At 38.1% G+C, this 16,706-nt stretch overlaps 1 protein-coding gene across 1 annotated transcript; it reads left to right on the top strand.

The window, feature by feature from the left end:
• zgc:171844 (uncharacterized protein LOC100151763 homolog) lies at positions 1-10,617 on the top strand. Its single transcript, XM_042392460.1, has 6 exons — positions 1-257; positions 3,915-4,035; positions 6,404-6,477; positions 6,777-6,891; positions 7,485-7,555; positions 8,922-10,617. The coding sequence occupies exons 1-6, from the start codon at positions 179-181 to the stop codon at positions 9,038-9,040; spliced, it is 579 nt and encodes a 192-aa protein (XP_042248394.1). The 5' UTR covers positions 1-178; the 3' UTR covers positions 9,041-10,617.
• The last annotated feature ends 6,089 nt before the right edge of the window (positions 10,618-16,706 follow it).

Raw genomic sequence — 16,706 nt, 5'->3', positions numbered from 1 at the left:
CCACCACTGTGAGGTTTGATTCAGCATCTGCTGGCAGCTCCTCCTCTACTCCATCACATGTAACGACAATGCTGCACGGACTCTCAGTCAATACGTTGTAATATTTATTTTCAGGTAGCATTTCAGTTTAAAATTTTCTGTGCAGTGTGTCTGAAAAGGAGAGTATTTTTGAAGAAATATGGAAAAAGAAAGAAAATCATCTAAACAATACGGTTCTTTGGAAAATACCCAAGTGGACGCAGCGACGGAGAAACCAGGTGAGTTTTGAGTGGCATCCACGCCAGATGTTTATGTGTAAATTTAACTGGGTGTATATTTAATAGTGTTACTGAAGAAGGGGCTGTTTTACATATGTAGCAGCAACTTTCAGCAGAGAGCGTTGAAGCTTCAGGTCCCTGCAGATCCTCACTGTCAGTATGTTAAAGTTACCTGTCAGCAGGGCTGTAGGCAGGATTTTAGTTCCCACCGGGGGGCTTAGACTTGTAACCCCCAGTATTTCCAATATGTTGAGAAGGTGAAGACTTTTTTCAATACAATCTACATGTAGCCTATTGATTGTCTCCAATTCTGCCAGGAATACAGTTGTAATACTGGCATCATTTTATTTAATTATGTTACTTTTCATGCCTTATTTAATTAAGTCAGAAAAAGCAACCGTCTCTGGTCTGTAATTTCCAAATAGTTTCCATGAAGATTCCTGTAAAATATCTGTGTAATTTGTTACAATCAGAGACAGTGTTCAATTGTTCTGATTAATTAATTCCAATTCATTGCTTGGTTAAAATAATATTTAATCACTGCACAGCAGGTCAGCTGAATATACAAAAATGTGAAAATTGTCTACAGGCAAGCAATAAGGGTTCCAGTAATAAGTGACAAATTTATGAATATTTAATATTTAAATTGAGCTTTTTTCTGAGTATATTTCTGTTTTTCTATCATTATTACCAAGTAGTTAATCCCCAGAAAACCACTAGGACACTGTTAGGAAATTAGACCCATTAGTGTTAATATCAGGGTATTAACTCACATAAAGATACAGGGATTACTTATCCTTCATTTCTCCTCAGCTCATCTAACTTAACTTATACAAATATACACTTATTATCATTATACCTCTTGGTGATTTACTATATTCATGTTGGCCAAAAATGTAACGCTGTGAGTACATTTTTAAGGTTATTCTGACCACTCAGACTCATTGCAGTGTCAGTCCATGAAATGAAAAAGAACAAACATTCATGCAAATGAATAATATTATAAATAAAAATTATATAAAAAGAAAATATAAGAAGTATGCAATATGCAGTGTCATTTTTGCAGAAATTTTAGTGAATTGAACATTTGTAGTGTCAAGCTGTCCTTCGTACTGACGCCAGTTTTAATGTTATTTAGAGAAACCTTGACGCACAAAGAGAATGACGTCTAAAAACAACATGATGTCACAGGAAGCAGAGACGTTACAGTTAATGGAGACACTTTGTGTCTTTAGTTTGTGAGATTTTATTTTTGGCATGCCTCAAGGCTCAGTTCTTGAATCTCTGTTATTCTAATTGCACAAGCTTCTTCTCTATAATATCACATAAGCAATATTTAGTTACAAGAACACACACAAACACAAATTAATTTGATTCTAATGTTTTCTATTATACAGCACATGTACCACATGGTTGAGTGTCTTGAGGGTGTGACATTATTACTACTACTGTATTCTGTCCAACTGATATGCAGGCATTTAACAAGTGAAATTAATACCCAGCCAGTAAATAATAAAACTGTATATTCACACAAACCTGATATAGAGGAAGTATAATTAAGAGTGACAGTGTGAAATAAAAGCCAAGGACAGTTTTGACAAATGTCTTGGAGCCTGTTGAAAGGCTTAGAGCAGAATAACGCAAACAGAACGAACACATGCAGACGGTTTCAACACTGCCAAAACACTAAATCACCCGCTGATAATTAATGTGAGTGTTGTAATACACATGTAGATGAAGATGAAGTTGTGGAATCACCAGATACTTGCATAGGTTTGGCAGGTTGTGTGTTTGTGCAGCTCTCATATCCCCAGTGATTCAATGGGTATAATTGTAATGTCTTTTCACACAAGGTCAGGTAATTAAAAGCCAATCCGAGCTGCTGGATGACTCATCGCTCCTGGTGAGGAGTAGGAGGCTGCGGGGGGGGGGGGGGGGGGGGGGGGGGGGGGGGGCAGTGCAGTTATTCAGTGATGCTGAAATGCTCTAAGAATCACAGGAGCTCACATCAGATTATAGCAGGATGGTGAATTTGATCCAGGACAGCGTTATTGTTTAGAGCTGAACCAGAATCATTGGAGCGTTTCATTCAGAATTTCATCAGTTTTGGGTTTAACTCTACATATTTAGGAAGTTTGTCGAGTGTCGAGAGTCTCTTGAGAGCCTTGATAAACAACACAGGTGCTTTACTGAACATAATGAATGCAATAAATTAGTATGCAATAATTCATTTTGGGAAATACACTAACTCACTAACTTCTCAACAGTTAGATGAGAGTATCAATACCTCTTCAATCTTCTCATCTAACTCAGTAAGCAAATAAATGTATTTCTCAGAATGTTGAACTACTCTATGAAATCATTATGCCAATCTGTAAAAATGTATACTGATGTGAGTTTTTTCTGCCTGTTGTTGAAAATTGCGATCTGTTCTGTACAAGCAATTAACTGGTCTGTGACCAGTGAGTGTACAGAATGCTGCTGCTGCTGCTGCTGGAGAGACAATAGACCCTTTTAACAGCAGACATTTTAACTTGACATTGCAGCAAAAGCACAGGTGGCACTAATTTAATTAATGATGGTTCAGTTCCTTTAATGTCGAGATGAATTGAAAAATGCCTTTTAAACTCTTTCAGATCACATTGCCAGTCATATTATGCACCTATTTAACAATATATGCCAAAAAAAATCAATTTCTTTGTCTTCTGATAATTCCAATCATGTTTTCTCTCTGTAAAACAAAATATGACGTGTTCTTACGTACGCTTGAACCAACTAATTTCAACCAATAATATCATGACATCTATCCATCAATCTTCAACTTTTAGCAGTACAGAGCTAAGATTCACTATGACACGTCCACTTCTCAAATCAAAATCCTCCCAAAGTCCCGCCTGTCTGTCCTGTTTCACTCAGAAAAATGTCACGATTCGGAAGTTAAATACTCTCGTAATGCCGTTTCATCTGGACTTTAAATGGCTCGGTAAGTAGTGCTAGTGAGCCAACAGGCAAAACACCAGAGCCTGGAACTGGACCACTTAAAAGTCGTTAACGAGGTTATTACTTACATCTGTGCTTTTCCTGCAATTAAATGTCAAAATGTCTGCTGCTCTGCAGTTCATTATACTGTAGACTGAGCTTATATTCAGCCTGGTAACCTCCCCGCTCACATGCCATCACCCATCCTTTAAGAAGGCTGTTCGCCTTTGATCATTTCTCTTTGCTCTGATGAGGATTCCTGAGGATAACATTGTTTTTTTTTATTAGTTTGTTTTTTTATTTGCAATTTCCGCATTATGATGGAGTTACTTTGAAATGTTACAAGAAACAGAAAAACAGATGATGTTACAAACACTGCTTATTGATAAAATGATGGTTCTTGTGAAACAGCTGCAGTAATGTCACATGACAGGAGGAAGTGACAGCCTCACTTTCACCTGAAATCACTTAGACATCTAAATGGAGTCTACTGCACACTTTATGGATTTCTTTACATTTTTCACAATAAATTTGGTACAAGAAGAACAGAAACTTTGTGCTTTTGTCATTTGTTTGTTATACAAGGCAGTCAAAAGTCTACAAATTTAAAAAAAAAAATGTATCTGTGAAATCTCATAATCCCATCTTCAGACCCAAATGAATGTGTTTGTCTTTCAGCTGAAGATGTCATTTCGATGGCCGACTCCTCAATTACAATCGAGGACATTGAAGGAGAGCTGTTCAAAATTGAGCGGATACGAGACATCCTGGTGCGGAGAGAATCAGAGCTGAGATACATGTAAGATCTGCTTCCTCAACACTTAAGTGCATCTCAAAAGTAGACAAACACATTATTACAGATTATATCTGGCTTTTTTAAAAATGCTTTATGGCTCCCAAACGGTGTTTTGGGAGGAGCTGATAATATTTGAGGAGGAGTTTTTCACATACTGACAAACACTGATGGCATCAGACCCAAGAGGATAATACATGCTCCTCTTCTGTCATGTGACGTTCCACTGCTCGGTCCTCTGCACCCACACATACAGTAAAGCTCTGCTGTACAGGGATCTGAATGCACAGAGATACTGCTGACAGTCCCTCAGGAATAAGAGAAGATGCACCACGACTGTCAGCCACTGAGACTGAGAGCAGCCATGTGCATGATGGCAAAAAGTGTGTGAAGAAAACATAAAAAGCAGTGTTATTTAAGGTCTAGCACACAAACACACACACACACACACACACACACACACACATATTCACCGTTTTTTTTTCCAGATCTAGAAAGATGCCCTTTTCTCCTTTCTCTCTCATCCTTCCTTTTAATTATTTCACTCTTTTTCTGTCGAGACCTTCCTCATTATTTTGACCACATGTATGAGGATGGAGGTGGGGGGGCACCAGCACTGCATAATGTAGCCATGTGATGAATCGAAGAAGTACAAGATAATGACTTTAGCTCGCGGTATTGCTGTGCAAGCTTTCAAAATGACTAGTCTGAACCTCCACAATCACATGCAAGTGTTGTGGTTCATGATGACATGTAGCAGTTTCACATCAGGTTTTCACTTACGTCAATGTTCTCTGAACACGGACTTTTCATCCAGGAGGTGAAAGGTGATACACAATCACACCTGATCCTGCTGTGCATGTGTTGACATGAATGATACAAACTGCAATACAGACAGTAATTGAAGGTCAGCTATCATGGGGAGATTTGATAAAACGACAAAACTCTACTATGTGAAAACAAATTATTCTTACATTCCTGAGGTAAAATTTGAACAGTTTTAAAACCTGAATGGTTTGAAATGTTGGGAAATACACATTTGCTTTCTTGAGGAGAGATCGATGCCACAGAGGAGTGGTATCAATCCGCTTATTAAACTCTTGGCTAGAAAGCAAATACACATAATTCCAAAAAAAAATTTTTTTTTTTACCACTGAAATGCTGCCATAGGTGGTTGATGCAGCAGCATCCTTTAGGCAAACTGCAACATGAACAAGACTACTTTCAAATTTGCACTCCTGGGTGGCAGCATATGAGTCATCCTGAAATATAAACTGCTGAAGTACACTTAAGTGAAACACATTTTATTGAATCAACAGCTCAGAGTACCTATTCCTATCAGAGTCATTTTCCTCTTTTTGCCATCACTGTAATAGCAGCCTCTCCACAAACACACACACACACACACACACACAAACACTCGTCAGACAGGCTCCCGATGTTTTGAAATCCACATCGGAGTCAGACAGTGAAATGAGATCTGATACTGTCAGGTGTGGTTCGTCCACAGAGGGCAGCGTGGCGGCGTTATTTCAGCTAATAAAATCAGGGATCTCACCGTCATCTGAGCCCAACATCTGAGTCCAGTGTTGTTCTGTTTTGATAAGCGCGTACAATTTCACATTCACGCTGTCATTTGTAAAGGTATGAAGGAAATTACTTTGTTACCGTAATGCAAAGTCCATTCTACATTTTTAAGCCCCGCGAAGAGATACTGTCTTTATTTGCATTAGTAGTCTTTTCTTATCTGAATGATAATCTGATAATGATTTGAATGACAAGCCTTTTGTGCTTTCCCTATTGAAAAATGAAACTATAATAATGACCACTTAATTGTACTTCACTATGTCATGTTGACAGTGAGATGGGTAGAAATTCTGACTCTATGGCTGCCTTGCATACAGCAGTTGCAGTCAAAAGGTTGTATGTCATCACGCTCATCACTGACAGCTACCAGTGTCAGTCTGTCAAACTGAAGCCACTTAAACATTCATCTGAATATTCTCCTGCTGCCTGTAGGGATCTCTGAGACACTGGAATGACAGGATCCTGCTGAAAAATACACAGATAGAGATGCTGTGTTGTCCTCCATGCTCTATAAAAGTAATGTGAATGATTTTGACTGAAATACCAACTCCTCAATATAAAAGCACAGGCAGTTTGATAGTGAAGCCTGTCTTTATTGATACTGTATGTTTCTGCTTCATCAAGTGGTGGTTGTGCATCTTCTCTAGTCCTAATTATCCATAAAAATACCATAAGACAGTAGAAATACAACTGCTTTTTAAATTTAGAATAACTTGTTTTTCTGTGAAATATCTATTCATGGTTTTTGAGGGACTGTTTTTCCCTTTCTTTCTTTCTTTCCACGTAGGATGGATGACATTCAGCTCTGCAAAGAAATCACAAGGCTGAAGAAAGAGCTGCAGAAACTTGTCTCAATTCCAGGTAAAATAAAAAAGAGTCACTGCCTGTCTGTGTAGTGTTTGTCACCAGCTGTTGTTAAACCTGCAGACATTTTGCTTTGGGTGGAGGTGTACACTGTTTTTATTTGCTGTATTTTCATTGAAATACATCTAACGACAAGAGCAATACTCTTTTAAATAAGAACTAAGAACTAAGAATCCACAGCAAGTATACTGTAACTATAGTAATGACTGTTTTACAAATCCTAAAATGTCATAATTTATCATTTTAACACTCAGTGAGGGCTGTATTTTATGGCTTGTCATGTGATTGTTGAACAGACAAAGACAAGTCCAAGGAGGACAGGGAGAGGGAAGAGGAGGTGCTGCAGCAGATCAACAAGCTGGTGGAGACTAGAGACTTCCTCGTTGATGATGTGGAGTTTGAGAGGCTGAGGTGAGGTTATTAAATCACTTGATGGAAAATGACTTTGATGAAGTGGTATTCTCCTGACTCACAGGCCCTGCAGACAGACAGACTACAACGCTGTCTGTTTACAAGACAATAGATTTTCATTAAGACAAATTCTAAAGGCTTAAATCTTCAGATTGATGTAGCTCGTTGCAACAATTAAACAATGAGCTTTTAACATGTTACATTTTTGTCGTTTGACCGTGACTGTTGACCCCTCACAAAGCAATCATTTATCAATGCTTCATCACCACTAATCCACTTAAGTCCAATACTACTGGGCGTGTGACAGGATCTACTAGACATGTGGCCTTGTCTCTTGTGAAAAAATTCACATTATTGACATTTTGATTGTTCTCAGAAAGACTGCAGGGATTTGAGAGACCATCTTCCTTTATTATTCAATGTGGATGTGAAAATGGAACGAGGAGATGATCGTGTGTAGCACACCATGCACATTTAATTAAAATCCTTTTCTTGAGGACGTGTCAGTCCAACCCAGGTTTTTCTCAAATGCTGTCCAGTGACATTTAACGAGATGTAATAAATAAAAAATAAGGAAATATTCTTCTTCTCAGGGAAAGAGAGGAAGACAGAGAAATGGCAGCCTTCTTACAGTCCAGATTTCCAAAGACCTCGGCTACAAAAGGTGAGTCTAACCACAAGGCTGTCAGTTCCTGCGTCCAATAAAACAAAAACAAGTATTGGGTTGTAGTTATGTTTGTAGTCACCATTTAGCTCTACTCATGACATTTGTATTTGTATGTAAGAGGATGCAGACAGTTGGGACAGTGGGTATACTGCTTCTGGTAGTTCAGGTGTAATCCTTGCATCAGCTGTGTGCTCCAACCAAAAGTCCCTGATTGACAAGTCGGTTTAGATAAGAGCATAAGTTAAACGATATTCTCACATTTTTTCAAGTCTTAATACAATACTCACATGTCCATTGAAAGGTTGGTTGCTGTAATTGTTCCTCCTGTCCATACTTGCCACAAAGAGTCAGGGGCACAACATTTTTTCTGCTGCTGAAACTTCAATATAGGCCTTTTTCATGGAAGACATTTTGATGTCAAACAAAAAGCACAGGTGTGAATTATAAAATGAACGATGGCTGAATTCCATTTAGCTGCTTCAGTTTCAGGGTCCTGGTGTTGTTCATGCTGGCTCACTGTCACACTTTAATGAGACACTTAATAGACCAGAGCTGTCGTTAATGTTACTAGTTACACCTGTTTTATTGGTTGAAGAGAAAGACACTTTTGGGACTATTAAGCCCCCCTTAGTTCCTGATGCTACACCTGTCTATCTTTCCACTCTAGTGTGGCACATAATGCACAATATTAACGGTTGCAGATTTACCATTGAATTTGCAGTCATTTCTGAAACAGCAGTTCTTGGATTTCACAGAAGAGTGAACACAATAGGTTTCTTATTTCTAGCCAACAATCATGGATTTTGTCAGCTGAAATGACGACTAGCAGATTTTATCACACGTAGCTAGCTAGTGTAAGCTAACTCTAATCCTAAAACTCAGTGAGTAAGCTGAAAACTGTCTTCAGCTGACTTTTTAATGTTTCAAGCTGACTTGTTTTAAAACAAGTACCTGTAAAAGTGTCTCTGCTTTACACTTGATAGCTCTATACATGATATATTTCTAAAAGGCAAAGGCATTGTAGGTAGTAAGCTAGTTAGAGCAGATAGACACACTTTCTGATACATTGCTTACACTTTTGTTCTTATATTTTCAGTTTTTGAAAATGTAATAAAAAGACACCACCCTTCAAACTCTTCATATATGGAGTATTGCTCGTATTACAGCCTAACGCACACCACCTCAACATGTGGAGAAAAGCAAAGCTTGTCTGCTTTAGCAAAGGATTCAGCAAATGGTCAATTACACAACAACTCTTTCAATGCGCATATGGCGATGTGAGTATTATTTTTAGATCTAAATGCACCTGTGTGAACAAGCTGTGGTGAATAAGAGTTTACAGTTACGTCTCCTTGTCGATCAGGTGCTTTGCAAGATCAAAAAGCAGCGTCCAAATCACAGCAGATGTCAACACCCTTTTTCACTAAAACTGGACTTACACTACTGAAAGACTGCTGCGGCTTCACCTGCTCCATCATGTAAAACACCATCCAGAGGAAAACAGGATTCTACCTGAAAATGTGTGCTTGTGTGTGTGTGTGTGTGTGTGTGTGTGTGTGTGTGTGTGTGTGTGTGTGTGTGTGTGTGTGTGTGTGTGTGTGTGTGTGTGTGCGTGCATATGGATGGTTATGTGCACGTCCCCAGTGCTTTCTTGAGTATATTGTATGTCTCCCTTATTAGGAAAGATGATCTGCATTCATCTTCATATATGCTCCTACCCATCATGTAAAGGATGTGTATTGCTATACTTTATGTGATTTGCTACTGTGAAATACAGTGTTTGTATGTCTTGCAGTGGGGAAACTAACTGGCTTATAGATATAGTAATGGTTCCTGTCCTATTAAGGTAATTACATATTTTAACGGCTGCTCTGACAGTGCAATTATCCATTTGTGGTGTATTAGACACAGTGTAGACGTCCCTCACGGAACAAACTACACTTGCTAATCTTCCTTTGCCAATTTATAATAATATAAACCAGAAAAAAGCAACAAATCATCACATTTGGAGAATGATTGGATAATTTTGCTTGATAAAAGACTGTAAATGACTAATCCATCATCAAAATAGTTGTTTAATTCTCTCCTGAATGATTTAATCACTAATCATTTCAACACAACACATCATTTCACTATTTACATGAAGGATATCTAGAATTATCATCAGTCTTGAGATGTGGTCCGGTTAAGAGAAGCCTTAAAATGTAGAAGAGATGCAGTATATTAAGGACACGATATGATAATTTTATGAATAAAGTAAAAATGCAGAAAACCTTGTTGCTTTCTGCTGGTCATCAAAATCATGCAGAAAGCTTTCCTACTGCAAATATTGTACATGTGATTGAAATGATTTGCCAGCTGCTGCTCAGTTACTCTTCAGTCCACAACTTAAACCAAAGTCTTTGTCTGAGCTGCATGTAATTAGTCATTAAGTATTCTGCCTTACAGTGTGTGTTTTGTACAAAGCATTTTCACACATATGTTAAAAAATCATCATGTGTATGATGTATCATTTTGTGTGACCGATTATGGAAATGATCATCTTTGCAATGCTGTGGTAATAAAGACTTTCTCAGTGCTGCATTTTTGTCTTTAACTAACAGGCACACACAGTACATTGTAGTAGCTTGCAGTGCAATTAGTTTTGCAATAAATCTCTCTCACACACACACAACTCAGAGACATCTGAGTGTTATGAATAAAATCATTTTTGTGCAACGTGAATGATTATAATTCTCACATTTCCCAGCTGCTGTTTTTCCTCTGCTCTCTGTAGATATCCTCCAGGTGTACACACTGTGTTTATTGGAATATTAGAATATTTTACAAGTGTAGTAATTAATTTCAAGTTCATGTTCATGTTCAAAGAGGTTATTCTGCCCACGTATATTTCACTGACCTTCTCAGTTGCAGTGTGAATTTGGCAACAGATGACGTTCATGCAGCTATACTGTGGTAGAGATGCTCTTCCTTCAAATTAGGGATGTTTGTGCAGCTTTTCCTCCAGCTGATCCTCAGAATTTGTCTCCAGGGAGCTTTGTTCCAAGGCTTTCAGGTACCTCTACAATAAAAGCAGAACAATAAAAACTCTATAGACCAGATGCTTTGTTTGAACTTATAGGTCGTTGTCTTCAAAAATTGGTGTCTTTCATTTCCCAGAAGCGCTATGACCACATCAGCTGATGTTTTACTTCCAATTTAATGCTTAACTATATCTCATCTTGTCACCAGAAACAACTGAAAGCCAGGACTTAAATACCCGACTCACTCCACAGAGCATCCTGCCACCATCTTGTGTGTTACTGCCATGACAACAGGATCAGCTGGTGGATTGTATGTGTGTATGTGTGTGTGTGTGGTGATGATGGTGATGAGGAGGGGGAGTTATTATTGTTCACTGTGGTGAGGAGAAAACCAGATGGTTTCAGTTCCACATACCTCATCTCAGCTGCCATCCTCCACCTTACACACACACTTACACACACACCGCAGTAACAGATGACTCATACAGTGGACGTGGATGTGTTTGGCATCCAATAGCAAGACCACTGTCTTTACATTGTCATTTAAATGTTCCTGATGGAGCAATTTGTCTGAACAATACTCATTTTTGATAGAAAATATGCACATGTGAAGATAGATATGAGCTTAATTTGGTGTGCATATGTTTTTGCTTTCTTCATTATTCTTTTATGTTGTGGCAAAAATAAACACACATTCAGTTACACACATAGCCTGTTAGTAAGTCTGTTTAATGGAGCACTGACAGTGCATTTAAATGTAGATAACTGAGCATGCTGTGCTGCTGTATTTCACTATAAAGACTGCACAAACTGCTTTTGCCCGAGACTCTTTTCTTTCAGTAATGTGGTCTGTTTTGTGGTTTCATTCTCATGGCAGCTGATAAGGGCCGTCACGGCTGGTTGCAGATTAACAGACCTGTGCACAGGCAAGCAACGCTCTCCACTGTATTTAATTTGCAGGCTGAGAACACTAATCAGGGAGCTACATAGTGTGAATATAGACAAGTTACTGCCAACCCACTCTAATTGGATGCTTGTGAAAAAGCGGCTTGTTCTTGTATGCAGCGTTGGCTGAGACATTAAATAGTCCCTGGAAAGGTGATATCATGCTTCGCCAATTTTTTTTTTTTTTTTTTTTTTTACAGCTTTGACTCTACATTTCCTCTGAAAAGTTTTAATAATCCCAGACTCAGTTTTGAAGCAGACAAATCAAATTATGGTATTTATGGTCCGTGCATGTAAGGCTGCATTGCCCTCCAGCAGTTTATATTTTGTCCCCCTGGCAATTGTCTCTGACATTTACTCCGGGGATATTAAATGAGAGATCTTTGTGTGTGTACATGTCAGCCACCGAGAGCTGTGAAAGAGAAGAAAATAGAGTGATGAAGAAAATAGAGTGATAAAAGGTTGAGATGGAGGGAAGGGGGAAGTGAGGGATGGCAATGAAGCAGAAAGGTGGCGGAGAGGAAGGAAGCTTGGGGAGAAATCTGTGAGGTGTCTATAGCAGTTTTCACAAGTGCTGTTTATTAGAGCAATATGAAACTCAAACTCCATTATATTACTGTCTCTCACATGACCGTCATCGATTTTTAGGGGCAGAATTAGGAAGTTGTTCTGGTGTTATAGTGAGAAATTGGATCAATACTGATGATTCAATGAGAAGGTTCCTCAGAAAAAGAAAAAAAATCCTATCACGGTGAGTCTGATTCAGTCAGAGGCCAGACAGGCGTTTATCTTTGAGATTCCCTGTTTAAAACTCAAATCTATTTTACTTTGTATTATATTGAAAACATATGAGTGGTATCAAAGTGTCCTCCACTCTTTCACAACAAAGGACTCAGGGAATAAGATTTGTCAGACAGTAACAAACTTCTGAATTGTGAGAAATCCATTTATGTTCTCAGTTGACGTTGCTGTCAAATTGACAGTGATGATTTGGTGTCTGTGACATTTCAACCGCACAAAATTTACATTTGCCTATGTTGCCCATTGAATACTATGACTAGGAATACTGTTATTGACAACTCTGAAAATATAATAATAAAATAATAACAATAATCTGCATAAATATCTGTATGATTTAGACTATAACCATGATAATTTGTTAATCATTTCTTAGTTCGCATGTGATTGCGTCAGCTTTGAAGGTATTCACCTTAAAGGTTTATATGCTATCATGTTTTTTCTTTCTAGCGCATTATTTTAATCTCACCCGAAGCCCACGAAGACCCGCCCTACTCTGTCTCTGATTGGCTAGTACTTGTTGCCTTCGTTGATTAGGTTCAGAGTTGTCTCTGGTTAGGTTTAGGCATGAGGAGTGAGATGGTTGGGGTAGGGTAAGTGTATCAGGGTCAGAGGCAGATTGCAGGTGGGAAAAAAGTAACGCGTTTTTAGCAGGTGTCCACACCAGAAACAGTTTTTTTTATTAACACGGTTAAAATCAGTGTTGGTGTTAATGATATTATTTGTAATAATCTCTCTTATAATAGTTGTGCATAATAATATTAATGAATATTTTAATGATATTAGCGCTGTTTGTTAGCCACGAGTTTCATTTCGCATTGCAGTTCCTCACTGTAACCACTAGAGGGCAATAAACACACTCAGGTCCCACCAGCGTCGAGGCAGACACAACACGATATTATTATGACAAAATAAACCAATCAAAATAAAAACAATGTTTCTGTGCCCCAACAAGAATGCCAATAGAGGTGAGAAAACATTCATGAAAGAAGTATTTATTGCAGAGCAGAGGTTAATATTATTTGATTGTAAAATGTATTATCTTTTATTGTTTTTTATTTAATCTTTTTTAATCAGACAGTCTCATTGAGATTAAGATCTCTTTTCCAAGAGAGACCTGAGAACCAGAAACATTCATAAGACAAGAATACAATCAGCAGACAGAAACAACAAAACTACACACATATAAGAATCATAAAAAACATCAGATAATAAGGCTTTAACATGTCCAAGGGGAATATAAGACTCAAGTTTAAGGGCAGTTTGCAGTTCATTCCATTTAAAAGGTGCATAGTTACTGAAACCAGTTCTGCCAACATTGGTGCAAACATGAGGGATATATAAGGTGAAGTAGTTACTGGATCGTGTGCTGTAGTTGCTAGATTTAAATGAGAGAAGAGATTTGAGGTTGTTTGGAAGCTTTATAGATGAATAACATGAGATGGTTATTTCTTCTTGACTGTAAGAAAGTCCATCCAGCTGTGTAATAAAGAGAACAACAAACAAAAAGTGTCATTTGTGATAAGGTGTAATGCACTACGATACACATGGTTTAACTGCTGAAGTGTTGATGGAGCAGCATGACAATACAGAATATCTCCATAGTCAAGGACAGACATGAAGGTTGACTGCACAGTAGTTTTACAGTTGGAAGAAGACAGACAGCCTTTAATTCTATACAGGAAGCCTAGTTTAATTTTTAATTTTTGAGTCAAATGTTGAATATGAATCTTTAATGATAGTCTGCCATCCAGCCAAATCCCTAAGTATTTGTATGACTCAGCAAGAGTAATATGGGTGCCATTTAGAGTTTTAATGGCAGGATAGTCATAGTCACTGGTGGAGGAGGTGGATACCATGTACTAAAACTAGTCTGTGATTAAAGAGTGATATTTGGAAAGCATCAAAGGCAGACTGAAGACGAGTCAGGGCCTGGACTGGGGTGGAGCCTGGGGCATATAAAATGTTATCATCTGCAAAAAATTGAACATTGAAGTATTGATTAGCAATGGACCAAGGATGGACCTCTGTGGCACCCCGTTTCTGATGGTAAGAGGGCTTGACTGAGTACAATCAGTAACAACAGTCTGAGTTCTCTCTGTAAGGTAAGAGTTAATATGGCTACTATAAACGTATGTACTAAAATGGCTATATATACCCTTAGTAATACCTCTAAATAATAATAATAATTAATTCCAGGTATCTGTAATTATATCTGTCTTCATATTGTCTTCATACTACTACAGTAGCATAGCAACCATTGAGGTAAAACAGACAAGTTGGGCACAGTGGTTGCAAACATACTGTAGGATTACTTTACAGTAAAGGTACGTTTACCCCGGCATAAATATGAAACCATTTCTCAGAAGATTGTGAAAGAAATGTAACTGCAGGTGAACTGGAGTTTTTAAACAGTGTTAAGACCCCTGGCTGACTCTCATTTCTGCAGGAAGATTGAACAATGAACTCTGGTTAGATAACACTTAGAGCAAAACCTCACATGAAATGAACATATTTTCTTGAAGGAAATGATGCCATCTGTGCCACCACCTGCATTTTTATTGTTTTATGATCCCCCACATAAGCCACATATGGTTTTCTGTAATGGGCAGGACTGTATCATCTCCACTGGTGTAAACAGATGAGTGGGTTGTGCATCAGCAGTGAGAGTAACAACTATAATCTCTGTTGTTTACTGGGCAGTGAGTCACTGTGTCTGAGTCACTCACATCATGGCCATGATCGAACACAAGAAACGTATCGCCCCAGTGTCAGAGTATACATTTCTGTGAGTAAACAGATGGTCATTTCGTGGACATTCACTAACTCATCCTTATGTTTTGTTCCTGTTATAGATGGTCTGGAAGTGAATCATTTATGTGTGACGTGGAAATAAATACTCTGAGGTCTGTAACTTCAGACAGTGGAATATTATCTACCCCCAGAGTTACTATGTGGTAATCTGATCTAACACAAATTCATTTGGAGATATACAGCATATAAGCACAATAAGGAAATATTGAATTGAAGGAGCCTCTTTAAGACAGGACTTCAAAATCAGGGCCCACCTTAAGGCCCTTATGATGTCAGCTGATAATGTGCTTTAATGTGGTATAGTCCCAATCAAACGTTCAGTTAAATAAGCACAAACCAGTTGACACACAGTAAACCTGGAGTTCAGGCATTATATCCTGATTATGGTCAAATGTGAAATGCAACAGTGCACCCATGTGGCAGAGAACCAGACACACCAAAATGTGATCCATATAGACTTCCTTATCCATGTCCTGATCTATCCTATCTGTCCACTTTCATTCTGTCTTTTTTCTGAACACCACACATAACTCAAACTCATTGCCAAAAACATATATTTTTCTCTCCAGCACGACAGTACGTTCTTGACTTAAGAAGCAGCAGCTGACAAAACAACCAAACTGTAGGTGTTCAAACTTTCCGTTATTCTGAGCATTTTTTAAAGATTATTTTTGCCTCTATTTGACAGTTGAAAATGTAGAGAGACAGGCCACAGGGGGAAGAGAGGTCCAGGTATCATCGGATAACCTGCAATTCATTTGTAATTTAAAAATGAAAAAAAAAAAACAAAACGTAAAACTGTTATTTCTTTCAAAACCAAAAACTAGAAGAGGAGCCACACCTTGCTCTAACATCCACATTGGCTGCTAGCAATGGCAAAGCCTGAGTTAGCCTCCCTGCCACACATCCTAACTTGATGAAATAACGGGATAATAGCAAGAACATGTGCACAGTTTACATTAACACAGGGATGCTGATATTTAAGTTAAGGGTTTTAAGTGAGTTAAAATACAGGAAAAGAAATAAATCTTAAACAATCCTACACATCCTGGAGTTTTGCTTTGCAAAGCAAATGTTTATTTCAGGGCTATTGTAATATCTTGTGTTCATGTTGTGGCCTTTATGGAAAAATACTGATTTATTTACTTTGTTTTATTAGGTAAAAGATGGTAAAAGATGGAACATTAGATTGTGTTGAATAATTTATTTTTCATGTTGTTGTTTTATGATGGATCCTATGAAAATCTCTGTTTTCTGTAAAAGAGGCCAACAGTGCAGTGAAGTCTTGATTTAACTGGAGGAAATATGAAGGGAAATCTTTGGTCACAGACTCTACCTGAAATTACTGCTCTTCTGTACACACTACCATTCAGCAGCAGACGTACTTTTGTTTCAGTGATTTTGTTATTTTGATGAAAGTGTCTGGGAGTTTTCAGTTTTGTAAGAAGTTTTTTTCCCTGACTGAACTTTTTCTGTAGTTTCATTTTCAACACGCTGCAGCTCCGTTACAGGCCGTAGATGATCATGGAGGTCTCTACCCAGTGATGAGGAGAGATTCACAAACTCTT

The sequence above is a fragment of the Thunnus maccoyii genome, chromosome 18, assembly GCF_910596095.1.
Source record: "Thunnus maccoyii chromosome 18, fThuMac1.1, whole genome shotgun sequence".
In the NCBI taxonomy this organism is placed as follows: Eukaryota; Metazoa; Chordata; class Actinopteri; order Scombriformes; family Scombridae; genus Thunnus; species Thunnus maccoyii.
Note: the sequence above shows the minus strand (reverse complement) of the source record. Positions and strands in the feature narration are given on the sequence as shown.

What these genes read in the sequence shown, in the direction of transcription:
- zgc:171844 (XM_042392460.1), top strand. Translation starts at nt 179, where the DNA reads ATGGAAAAAGAAAGAAAATCATCTAAACAATACGGTTCTTTGGAAAAT. An exon ending in CGCAGCGACGGAGAAACCAG is followed by an intron (nt 258 to 3,914) that starts GTGAGTTTTGAG and finishes TTTGTCTTTCAG; the next exon opens with CTGAAGATGTCATTTCGATG. An exon ending in AAAGACCTCGGCTACAAAAG is followed by an intron (nt 7,556 to 8,921) that starts GTGAGTCTAACC and finishes CTTGTCGATCAG; the next exon opens with GTGCTTTGCAAGATCAAAAA.